The sequence below is a fragment of the Lissotriton vulgaris genome, chromosome 6 (assembly GCF_964263255.1).
Source record: "Lissotriton vulgaris chromosome 6, aLisVul1.2, whole genome shotgun sequence".
Classification (NCBI taxonomy): domain Eukaryota; kingdom Metazoa; phylum Chordata; class Amphibia; order Caudata; family Salamandridae; genus Lissotriton; species Lissotriton vulgaris.
In genome coordinates this window covers 178,083,952-178,096,217 of record NC_141694.1, presented here as the reverse complement: position 1 = coordinate 178,096,217, position 12,266 = coordinate 178,083,952, and the positions used below count along the sequence as shown (strand labels likewise).

The window sequence follows — 12,266 nt, the reverse complement described above, 5'->3', positions numbered from 1 at the left end:
TCTAGATCCAATCTTTTGGTCAGCCTTACTAAAAGGCTGTCCTCCTCATTAAGGATGTCCTCAATGTGCCCAGAAGTGCCTAACCCACCTGTGTGAGATCTAGGTACTGAGAGGTTGATTCTTGGAGTCAAGGGTACTTGAACCCTTTTCTCCCTAGAAGGTGGAGATGGTTGATCTACCAGGTCACCCCCTTCCCCTCCTTCTCCATCTGACTGGTCCTTTCCATTTTCAGATGGGTGGTCCTTAGCATACCCATCCAACAGCTCCTGAAGCTTTTGTTTGGTGGGATGGGGACCCAAGGCTATGTTTTTTACTTTACATAGGGACTTTACCTCCTTGAAAGACAAGTGAAGGTAAGGGGTGAGGTCACGCAACTCAACCATGTCCTCTTTGTCATTGTGGTTATCTTCACCAGCTGGGTTCTTGTTTTGAGACATTGTTAAAAAAAACTTCTAACAAGACTTTTAGTAATTTTGCAAAAAAAGCCAATTTGAAAAAATCTGAATTCTAAAGACAATTTAAGAGTGCTGTTGTGTGTTCAGGTGGTAACCAAGTAGTCAAACAAATGCAAAGTTGTATATCCCACAGCTGATCCACCAATGTAGGAAGCTGGCTCTGTATATACTATACCACAGTAAGATATAGTGGGGCAGATTTATGAAGGGCTTGCGCCACGTTTACGCCGCCGTTGCGTGACGCAATGGCACGGAAACGTGGCGCATCCCTGCGCCCTATTTACAACGTGACGCATCTAGGAGATGCCTCACGTTGTACAGCACTGCGCCATGAGGAGGCGTTCCTGCGCAGGGGGGGGCGTTCCTGCGCAGGAACGCCTCCTGAAAGTGGCAGAGTGAAATCTATGAGATTTCACTCAGTCACTTTCAGGGCAATGCTGCGTCAAAACCCTGTGCCTGCTTGAAGCAGGCGTAAGGCTTGAGGCAGCATTGAAAGAATAGGCCCCCCCAGAGCATTGCTGGAGCTGCGTCGCGCTTGCGACGCAACTCCAGCAATGCGTCACTTTTACGGCACAGATGCGTGACGCATCTGGGCCGTTTTTGCCCCATGGTGCGCTGCATCATAAATGCGGCGCACCATGGGTGGCGTAGCTGTGGCGCACTGTGGCGCATGTTAACTGGCGCATCCTCGGGATGCGCCAGTTAACATAAATCTGCCCCAGTGTGCTCAGAGTCCAGTGGAACCTCAAAGGTAGGCAGAGGTAAAATTAGATAGAACCTACTCTCTATTTGTGGTCGATCAGTAAGGCAGTATCAGAGGACAGAGTTAAGCATTTGTTGTACACACTCAGTCAGCAAATAAATTCACACACTCAAAGACTGAACTTCAGACATATTGTTTTTGTATAAAAATATGCTTTTAGTTATTTTATTTTCTAGAACCAAGCAAGCCTGGCATGGGTAAGCAATACGTACTTTACAGTAGTAATGCAATAGAAATACAGTGTGAATGATACTTGTATATGCACTTTGGTTTGATTTACAGTATGGATGCAGAGACATGAAATACTATGACTCTGCATTACCAGCTATCCTCCAAACCAGTAACAGATTCAGAGTCTTAGACCAGGTTGATTGACAATCCATTGGTAGTCCCCAATCATTCTCCGGGGCGCGCCGGCCACGTTTCAATATCCCTGAAGAGGGGGAGGGGGCCTGTGAGCTATTACCAATAATAGCTAGGGAGGTTGTAAGCAAGAAAATTTCTAGGGGACTGTCTGACCAAGGTGGTGCACTGCTGGGCAGGGTAATGTTTATTCCTACTGGTATCCACATGGGGAACCTTATAGCACCGAAAGAGATACCAGTAGTCCAAGGACAACAGGTAAACATTGTTTCTGCACGTGTGGTATAGACGGGAATTGATGGGATTATCTCTGGGGTGGGAACAGAGGCATCTTCACCACCTATATTGCCGTTGGCTACCCCAACAATTATCCCTAATAACTTACCCATGGACGCTTTAGATTGTTTTACTCCCCAAATGTGACCAGCAATTGGTTCTAGTTACCCTGATGTTACATCAAGGCACTGTGAAAATCTTAAGATTCTATCTTGGAACCTGGCATGCATCAAGGCTAAACTATCTTCACCCGAATGGGGTGTGTTTGTCGACCAGTTTGATGTCTGCCATTTCCAGGAGACATGGGGGAGAGAAGATTTTGCAAGGGTGGGCTTTGCTACCTATAATAAACATGCTAGTACTGGGGGGAGAGGAATGCCATCGGGTGGATTGTCTCTGTGGGTAGCCTCCCATGTGGGTTGCTACCCCACCCCCATGAATACCTACTCCCCAGATATCCAAGTAGTACTCCTCACCTTTCCATCTAAACTGAAACTAGCTATTATTAACATCTATTAACGCCCTGTATCATTTGCCCAGGAATCTAAAACCCTGGAGGAGCTAAACCTCCTCATCCCAAGGGTGCCATCTAGCTCAGTCTTGATAGTTGGTGGAGACTTAAACTGCCACTTTGAACCCCTTTTATGTACAGTTGAGGCTATCACTAATGAGGAGGATTTGCAGTGGGCTATTCCTGACCCCAAACGTACCCTCCAAAAGCCTGGTCACCTTTGGTCCTACAAATTAACGCCATTGCACTAACCCACTCACTGAGGGCTTGCAATGACCGTAATCCTTCAGATAGACCGAGTAGGCCGACATTTAATAGAACCAGCCAGGCCTCCCAAATAGACTACATTCTGGTCGAGTGTAGGTCCTGGCACCGGGTGAAGGACTTTGAGGTTATAGTACGAATGGACAGTGACCACAACGCTTTGTTCCTATCATTCGGGGTTCCAGATTCTGGTATAGCCCCCCTACTGGGACCCCATTATATGATAGACTAACTCTGACCAATGACAGGAAAAGGATAAAATGGGGGGCAATGAAACAGTGCCCGGAGAATCTGTTAGAGCTCTACCAAACGGTTATTCCAATACTGCAGGAGCTATATACGCTTGAGGCTGATGGAACCAACCCTCTTCAACAACACTCGGTTGTACCACTTTAAAATCAGCTTATTGATGACTTAGCTGATATTTTAAATCCGATTAGCCGAACAAAGAGAACCAATGATTGTCCGTACTCTTGGTATGAAGAGAAATGTAGTAAAGCCAAGACAGCACTGCTGGAGGCCATTAAAGGAGACGAAAAGTCACTGGTAAAAAGTAGTCGGGATGACTATAAAGAAGTTGTTTTAAGTGCAAAATTAGCCTGGGAAGAAAAGAAATGGCTAAATATTACATCTGCCCTATTGACTCGGGATATGAAAACATTCTGGTCAATAATTAGGACGGCGTCTAAGGAGGGCACCATGGAATGTGAATCTAATCTTCCTGCTGAAGTGTGGACTGAGCACTTCCCAGCTCTGTACGCAAATGATCTTGAAAAGGACGTCTGTATAGACTCCAGGGGTACGTTTTCCTTGGACATTGCATGTGCAGGAGCCCATCTGCCACCACTGAGCAGACAGGCAAATGTTAGTTTCGAAAGGATCACCCTTCGAGAGGTCACCTCAGCAATATAAAGTTTACCAGCCAGAAAGGCACCAGGGTTGGATAAACTCCCTGGAGATATGTTTCGAGACGAACCTTTAATTTGGGGCCCCTATCTTTTAGTTCTGTTCAATGCCATCATGAACGGTATGCCCATCCCTAATACCTGGGCCAGGGCAGAAATTGTTCCAATCTTTAAAAAGGGTTTCCCATTATACCCAGCAATCTACAGACCGATCAGTTTGATTAAGATCACTCAAAAACTGTTTGCTCCGCTATTATTGGATCGAATCCAGGGTTGGTTGGAAGAAAACAACATCATCAGCCCTTATCAGGCACCAAGTGTTTAGATTTCAACTAATCACTTAGAAGACAGTATCAATCGAGGGTGACAGCGTCTATTTGATATTTGAGGACCTGAAAACTGCCTTTGACCTTGTTCCTAGACCCAAACTGTGGGGGGTTTAAGAGACTTGGGGATCCCTCCATATCTACTCGACATCTTGATCAAGTTGCATGATAATAACTATGCCAAAGTTAGGTGTGGAAGGGGAGGAGTTTTGACCAGTAGGTTCCCGGTTGGCAGAGGTGTAAGACAGGGCTGTGTGCTCGCACCGACTCTGTTCTGTCTCTTTGTCAACGCATTAATCCCACTTCTGGCAGAGCTACCAAATAATGATGCCCCAAAGTTAGCAAACACCAAGGTGGCAGCACTGATGTTTGCTGCCGATACGCTCCTTCTATCAAAAACATTGATGGGCATCCAGAGATTGCTGGATAGCTTTGCCTCATTTTGCAGTACTAGGGGCCTGACGATTAATACCACAAAAACCAAATTTATAATTGTCAACCCTCCAAAGACAACACGTCCAAACCCACAATTGAATGGTTCATGTCTGGAAAGGGTGTCTGTCTTTCAATATCTTGGCATAACCCTGTCAGAAGATATGCAGTGGGTGCCTCAAATAGCCAAGGCCAAGCTTAAGCTATCACAGATTGCCGGGAGTATAGCCAAATTAGCAAGGGAATCACCCTTTAAACCCATTGGTCCCGTGCTAGAAATGTACAGGGCTCAAGCGCGTGGAGCCTCTCTCTATGGGGAAGAACTATGGGGGCACTGTTCGTCTTCTACCTTAGCTGTAGTTAAGAACAGTTTTTTAAGACAAATAACGGGTCTACCAATGGGCACCTTGCTAATTCCCCTAAGATTAGATCTGGGTATTTTGACAATTGAAGATGAGATTGCCCTAAAACCATTAACCTTCTGGTGAAGACTTTGGGCAACTCCCGAACTAAAAGCATATCAGGTAGAGACCAAAGAGCTTTTATCCTATCCGGGTTTGTTGAAAAGGGTCCCCTGGTTTGATCATGTGAAACACAAGTGTGAAAAGCTTGGCCAACCTTCCTTGTGGAGTACTCCGGACATTACCAGCACATTAGTCCCCCGAGCCTTAATACCCAAGACTTACCGTACCCTAAAGCTCAAAGCAATACAGACAAATCTGAAATTGGGTTCTCTCACAGCACAGTTTCTTACAGTAAAGGACAATTATGAGCAAGAAATCTTCCTGGACGGTATCCTGCATTTGGTTGCAAAAAGATTATATCTACAGTTTAGATAGTTTAGATATAGTACTTTGCCAGTATGTGTGGTCACCAATAAATGGGCTGGGCAGAAAGTGCAGGGTTGCCCTGTATGCATTACACAATACACAAGATGAAAAAGAAATGCATATTTTTTTTTCCCGTCTACCAACAGACGGCCTGTACAGCTCTGCCGTAATTTGGGTTTTGACCACTGTAGGGAGGCTTTTCAGGTTTTAAAATATGATACATCTAAACCCATTGTGTTTGCTGTCTCAAGATATTTAAACACGATTTGGCGAAGGAGATGGGCCTTTATCCAAAAGGGAAAAAACCCATAAAATGAGTATCGGTAGATCAAATGTATATCGGATTTCTAGAGTGCCACTCAAGATATTAGTTTGTAGTCCTATATTACTTTGTATATAGATCTACCTTTGATGAATTGGATTTTATTCTAATGAGCCAAAAATCCAGCATTCTAGCAGCTTTTCCTGATTGGCCAGCTTTTGACAGGTTGAGCCAGACTGCTCTGGTAAGGTGTGAAGTGGCCCGCACAAACACAAAGGACATCTGATAGGAAGAGATCTGCAGCTTCAGAGCATAAGGCTGGATGAGGGTGGAGTAGCTAAACTGGTCTTCATAGAGGGAATGACAGGACAGGACACAGGCTGAACCCACCTTTCTGCTCCCCCAGCCAAACAGGAGATTCAGTAATTGAATTAGTAGAGGAGCTGGAAGAGGAGTGTCAGGGAAAATTTGCCATGCTACAACTTTGGGTTACCCCGATCATAAGATCCAGAAGAGCTTTCTGGGACAAGAATAGGCCACATTTTGGCGGAAGTTGTTATACCTGAGGGTGGCACCCTACACCCCAGAAGCCTGGGTGCATATGGGTGAGCTTCCCCAGAAACTCAGATCCCTGCCTGAAACAACAAGAAGAAGGACCGTCATTCTGCGCCCGTGGACTGCACCACGAGTCTTGCACTCCTAGGGAGTGCACCTGCGGAGCAATTTGATATTCAGCCCAAATGAAGGAGTCGACTCCCTGAAAGCAACAGGTTAAACGAGCTTCACCTGCATCATCACCAGCAAGAAGAAACTAGCTGACCACCTGCAGCTTGGCCAGATGCATTGTAGGAGACGCAGTCCCAACATCCCAAGGAGCAACTCATCACTTCTGGAACCTTGAATTGGTGTTGTGGACATGGAAGATAGATGTAGATTTATTGATTCCGCAACCAGCCGACACGTGTTTCGTTGCAGTGGAACAAATCGCTGCGATTCATCAGGGCTGGGGAATAAACACAATAATATGGGTGTGGAACACTTTTGTATTCTTCTAATACATCTTAGCACAATAGTTAGCATAGCTAACCCTTTAACATTAAGTGCATTACTCCGTGAAAAAAGTGCCAATATCGTCAGAGCAAGGAATAGGATAGATAGGTCCATTTAATAGTTCCGTCTACAAGCTCAAACATTTGTGATAGTAGTAATAGTATGGAGAACCAAAGACCTGATTAGTGTTATTGTGAATTTGAGGTTCACCATTTCTAACCCTTTGTCACCACAAATTGAAGTGTTGTTAAAGAGTTAAAAGCTACCTATGAGCAAATAGTAAGTTGCAAAAACGAATAAAGGATCACCATCAAAGGTCTACTGTATTATCGTGACATGCATCTAGAGAGTGATCATTGACAGTTTAGTAAAAAGTGCGAGCATGCAAGTCCAAACTTCAACCACAGATTTAGATGAAGTTGAAAAGCAAGTTCAGAGATTCGCATACCTTAAGACACGACCAAGAGTTCTAAAAGGTCACGATCAATGTGTCTTTGCAGTCTTTTTACTGTCATAGAAAAAAGACAAGAGGGGGGGGCAGAGATGAGTTGGAATCGAACGCAAGGAAGGGAGAAAAAAAACTCCTAGGGACGACATATCGTGTTTCTGCTTAGTGAACATTTACAACTACTTAGTATTGCTGCCCTTATACGCAGATATACAATAAAAAGCAGAAACAAAAAACATAACCTCTCACCGTATGAGTGCAGGAATAGATTTAAATTCTCTGGGGTACTGGTTGCAGAATATAAGGGAGAAACGTATTCGTGCTGTAGGAAGGTTCCAGGTGTGTAGGTTCCTGCCTAAAACAGATTTAAAGAACAAAGGGACCTATGTATGTCACAGCTGTCTTCTGATTATGTTACTCGTACACTCAAGAGAAAGTATTGAGACCCCCTTGGAGCCACTCACCGTAGCTTGTGGTAGCAAAAGGAAGTACGTTGTCGATTGCCTTGGAGAGTGTCACACCAGATCTGTTTTCCCACACACTGTGGTTAAGTCTCTGTGCAATTCAATGACGCTAGGAACGGAAAGTTTACAAGGGGTGATGTAACGAGATTTAAGGCCATGTGTGAGATTTACTTAGTTATTCTTACATTTCTGAGAAGTGCTAAAATAGTCAATATAGGTACCTTGATTTCTGTGTGCATCAAGCCGAAAACCGGGAGGGGATAATGAGACTGGTTCCGGTATTGGTGGGTGCTACCTATTGCCAGAACTCCTGTAATATTATCCCAAAAAAATAATTTCCACCGTCAAAGAATGGCCCTGCATAGGGATTCGAACGTGAATTATTCTCGCTACATTATTGTTATGAAATGGGCAATAACTAACCGTAAGCGCCATATCCCTCCTCCTGTTTTTCCCGGTCGCCGTTTTCCTGGTACGGACACGTGACCGGAAATGGAGTGGGATTAAGTACTCTACCAAATTGAAAGACTAGAGCGTAAACGCGGGCGATAGGAAAGGTTCCAGGCAGACTTGTTACGAAACAACAATTGGAATCTAATGTTTAAAATTGCAGTAATTGCTGTAACGTTTTTAAAACGAAATATATAGAGATTGTCATGACGCCTGAGAGGTTGTTAGTATATTAATAGAAATCGGTCAGGTCGGGTAAAAGTAGAACCAAAATGTTGGAGATCACGCTGGAACATTAAAATAGTCGGCATTTGTTGCTGAGTCGCATAACAGAGTATTGGTGGCGATCAAGCCAGAGAAGTCCAAAATCAATAGCATCCATCGTTACGTCACGTGCTCGAATGCATGTGCTCACCCATACCCACATGTGTCAAAGAGGATACAAGAAAGAAACACCGCTCCATGTGACTGCATGTATCAACACTGGACATTGTTTTGTGAAACAAACATGCATTCTGATTCTTAGATATTCATTCGGTGTGGGGTATCACATGTTATGATAGGGTGTTACATATCTCCTGTGGTAGTTACAAAATGATAGACAAATATACGATAGGAAGTGTCTCCACATAACATTCTTACAATTTGCTTAAAGATACGATATAATTAAAATTCTTAATCGGTTGGAGCATCTTGAAATTCTTTTTCATTTATATCAGTCAATAAGAGCTTTAGTTCTGCACAGTGAAAATTCCAAAAAGGCTCTATTCTGTAAGCAATACCATAGAGCCTTAGCGCTAGTAGTGCACCCTGATGGTATTTATTTCATTACTGTCTTAATCGCATAGAAAGAATTGAAGCTCGGGATCATAGTTTAGCCCGTGTTCAATGCAATGTAAGCGCATAATCCACATGGCTTCCTTGCGTCTAAGTGTGAGTTCTCGGTTTCCACCTCTAATATTCGGTGGAATTACATCGATACCATAGAACCGTTCTTTAGGCTCCTCTACCATGGATTGACAGTCCGCAATATGCAGTGCCACCGGGTATTTCGGGTCTCTCTTCTGTATGGCTCTTATATGTTCTGCCATTCTTTCTTTGAGAGCCCTAATGGTGCTGCCTATATAGTATTTGCCACACTGACACTCTATGATATAGACAACAAATTTGGTTGTGCATGTGATGTTGTGTTTGATTACGTAGGTAGCTTTATCAAAACCTGTGAATATTTTAATACCATGTTTGCCCCATCTGCACATGGAGCATAGTCCACATCTGAAAAAGCCTGTGCTAAGTTTAGTCATCCAATTGTTAACAGGAATGTGGCGAGGGACAGTAGGACTCAGTCTGTTCCTCAGTGTTTGACCTTTTCTGTAGGTAATTGATGGCTTATCAGGAATCAAACCTTTCACTATGGGGTCAGTTTTTAAAATATTCCAGTGTTTGATAAAGCTTTTCCTCACAGTATTGTGTACTGCACTGAACTCAGTTATGAGTCTCACAGTGTTGGTAGAGGACTTTGGTTCCGTTCGTTTTTTGAGACTGTCAGGTCTCTTGATATTTCTAATTTTCTTCTTGGCTCTATTCACAGTTGCTTCAGAATAGCCTCTCCTCAGAAATCTGTTACTCGTGTCCGCAATGCAATCATTAAAATCTGTTTGATCACTACAATTGCGTCTTGCTCTAAGAAATTCACCATAGGGAATGGAGCGTATTTGATGCAGTGGATGTGAGCTGGACGCATGTAGAATAGCATTGCAGGAGGTGGGTTTCCTGTAGAGTCTGCTGTGTAGTGTATTGTTGCTAACATAAAATTCCAAATCTAGAAACTGCTATTCTCACTGTGTTGCATTGTAAATCTGATTTCCCACGAGTTGGTGTTCAGATATTCAAAAAAGTTTTGTAATAGTTCCTCTGAGTCAGACCACAGTAGTATACAGTCGTCAATATACCGACCCCAAAAAATTACGGAGTCAATATATTGAGATCCCTTAGTTCCCAAAATCAGGTCTGTTTCCAGTGCCCCCATGAAGAGGTTGGCAAATGATGGAGAAAATTTGGAACCCATGGCCACCCTTCTTTTCTGGTGGTACCATTTACGATGGAACATAAAAAAGTTATTAGTGAGAATGAGGTCATCATGGAAAGCAACATGTTTGTATGTGCCCATAAGGAGGCTGGTCTGTTGGATAAGATCTTATTCATGGCTTCCACTGCGAAACAGACTGAAAGTTGGGTTTGCCCCACAGAAGCTTCAGAGCTCTTAGTCGTCAACAAGACTTCCAGGAATCGACCGAGGCATCCCTCTGATGTAAGCCGCCACTGTCGAACCCAAAGCTGGCTTGATGAGGGCCTTCCTTGACGTCAAGAGAAAAAGGTCCAAAAAGGGGACTAAGTTAGAAGGTAAAAATGTACCCAGGCACTACTGCTCACTATATCCGACCTGCGCTCCATTGCGGTAGATGTGGTACTTTTGACTTTGTCCCGGTTGCAAACAGATGTCCCAAAATGGCTCTTTTGGCTTTTAGGCACTAGAAAGTGTTTGTTCTTTAAAAATTAATATCCCTGGTTCCCTACATTGGATTATTGTCATATTTGGTGCCATTTTAATCATAAACATATTTCCATATTTATTAATTGGTGTTGGATTTTTATTGTGTGTTGTGTCTTACTTATTTAAAATATTGATGTTTTTAAATGTTTTATACACCTGTCTCCAGGGACCATCCTGGGAACAGCAAAGGACTTACAACAATAATTTTAACTCATAATACAGTTGATGGTGCTTGCACAGCTTTGACACAGCGGAGGCAGCATTGTACCATTGCTGCTGCACCTAAGTCATAATCAGGCCCTTAATTTGGTCCCAATCTGAGAAGGTTTACCTACATGCAAAAGGATGTTCATTTGCAATCCCTTGAGGACATCCATTTTTTCATACTTTATGAATCCGTGGACTTGCTTATTGAAAATAAAAAATGTCTTGTATACATTTGTTCTTCATAGTGTTATTACCTTTTAAACAGATTAGTTATTATTTACAGTGATATATGTAGAAGGAGTGAGATAATGCCCATCTTGGACCGCTAACAGAGATGAATGCAAGCACATGTTATTAAGGAAAGAGACAAATATCAATAGATAGGATGTTCACCATTACCCTTTTAGTTCTTAAGCAGTAATAAAATAAAAAGTGAGCTTAGGTTTTGCCTGGTTGTAATCAAATCTATTCTGGCCATTAAATAAACAAAGGTCTAACATAGTGTTATGCTGTAGAATCATCAATGCCACATAAAGTAACATTATTACATGTCTATTTATCATTTATTTGTCTCTTTACTCAAGCAAAACTCTACAATATTTAGAGATTATAGTCTGAAGCATAACTGAAAAACAAACACGTTAAAAATATATGATGAAATAATTTTGATGAGATGTGTTTGTTATAGGAGATAGAAAGAGTAGCAAATAACATAGAGTAACCCTAGCAAAATAGAAATGTAATGCTATGAACCATAAACAAATGAACATGGAACTTGAATGCAAATAAATTGTGTTATTTATTACCTCCTTCTCCTTGATAAGAAATGCTTCAAGTAAATTCCTCTTGTCATCGCTATTCAGTTCTATGCGACTTGTTAGAAATTTTTTACGCAGAAAAGAATGCATATCTTTTATATTTTGATGTACAGTCTTGTGATGTCCCGGTAAGAATATCAAAGCAGGGTAAATATTGTAGAGCTGCAGGATAGAAGAAGAACACGCATTAGCAATAACAATAGGTCTGGACTGTGAATGAAATGCTTTTTGTGTCATTGATGGGTTTATGCACTCAATATGTCATCATGCATCAATCATCTTAGCCCTCATGCATCCATTTGTTTATCCACTGACTCATTCAAATGAATTATTTATTACTTCTGTTTTGGAACTCAACTGAGATCGACATAAACAAAACAGCAATACAGCATTTAAAAGAATAATCAATACAGCATTTTAAGAACATTCCCGGAAAAGCATATTCCCAAAATACATAACACATACATATGCATGTCGGTTGAACAGCCTTAATCTGGATGTAACACTAAGAAATTATGAAGGGGTTCTGCCCAAATAACCCTCCCATACCTTGGCAAGGAACATCAAAAAGATGAGGAAGTAGAAAAAGAAGGTACTAAGGAATCAATTAAACATTTACTTTTACAACAAGATATATTTAATTATCCTGTTTTTTGCAATTATTTTTGTCTGAATCAACTTTTACAAATTCATAAGGACATATATACGTGGCACAGGACAAGGTAGCACAAAACAACAAAATTATAAGAATTATTTACACAAAATACTATATATACACAACCTACATGTACAATATATACACCATATATACACACAACAGTGTACCCTACACATAAAGAAAATAAATTGTTACAATATTCACTCCTAACTTAGAGTGATATATCACAG

The 12,266-nt window shown here is 42.0% G+C and overlaps 1 protein-coding gene across 1 annotated transcript in view; it reads right to left on the bottom strand.

The window, feature by feature from the left end:
- Positions 1-12,266, bottom strand: part of LOC147706979 (cytochrome P450 2K6-like) — a 409,834-nt gene that overhangs the window by 236,190 nt on the left and 161,378 nt on the right. Inside the window, exon 5 of the mRNA XM_086926208.1 lies at positions 11,367-11,540. Coding sequence (XP_086782334.1) covers positions 11,367-11,540 — 174 coding nt within the window. The remainder of the gene's footprint in view (positions 1-11,366; positions 11,541-12,266) is intronic.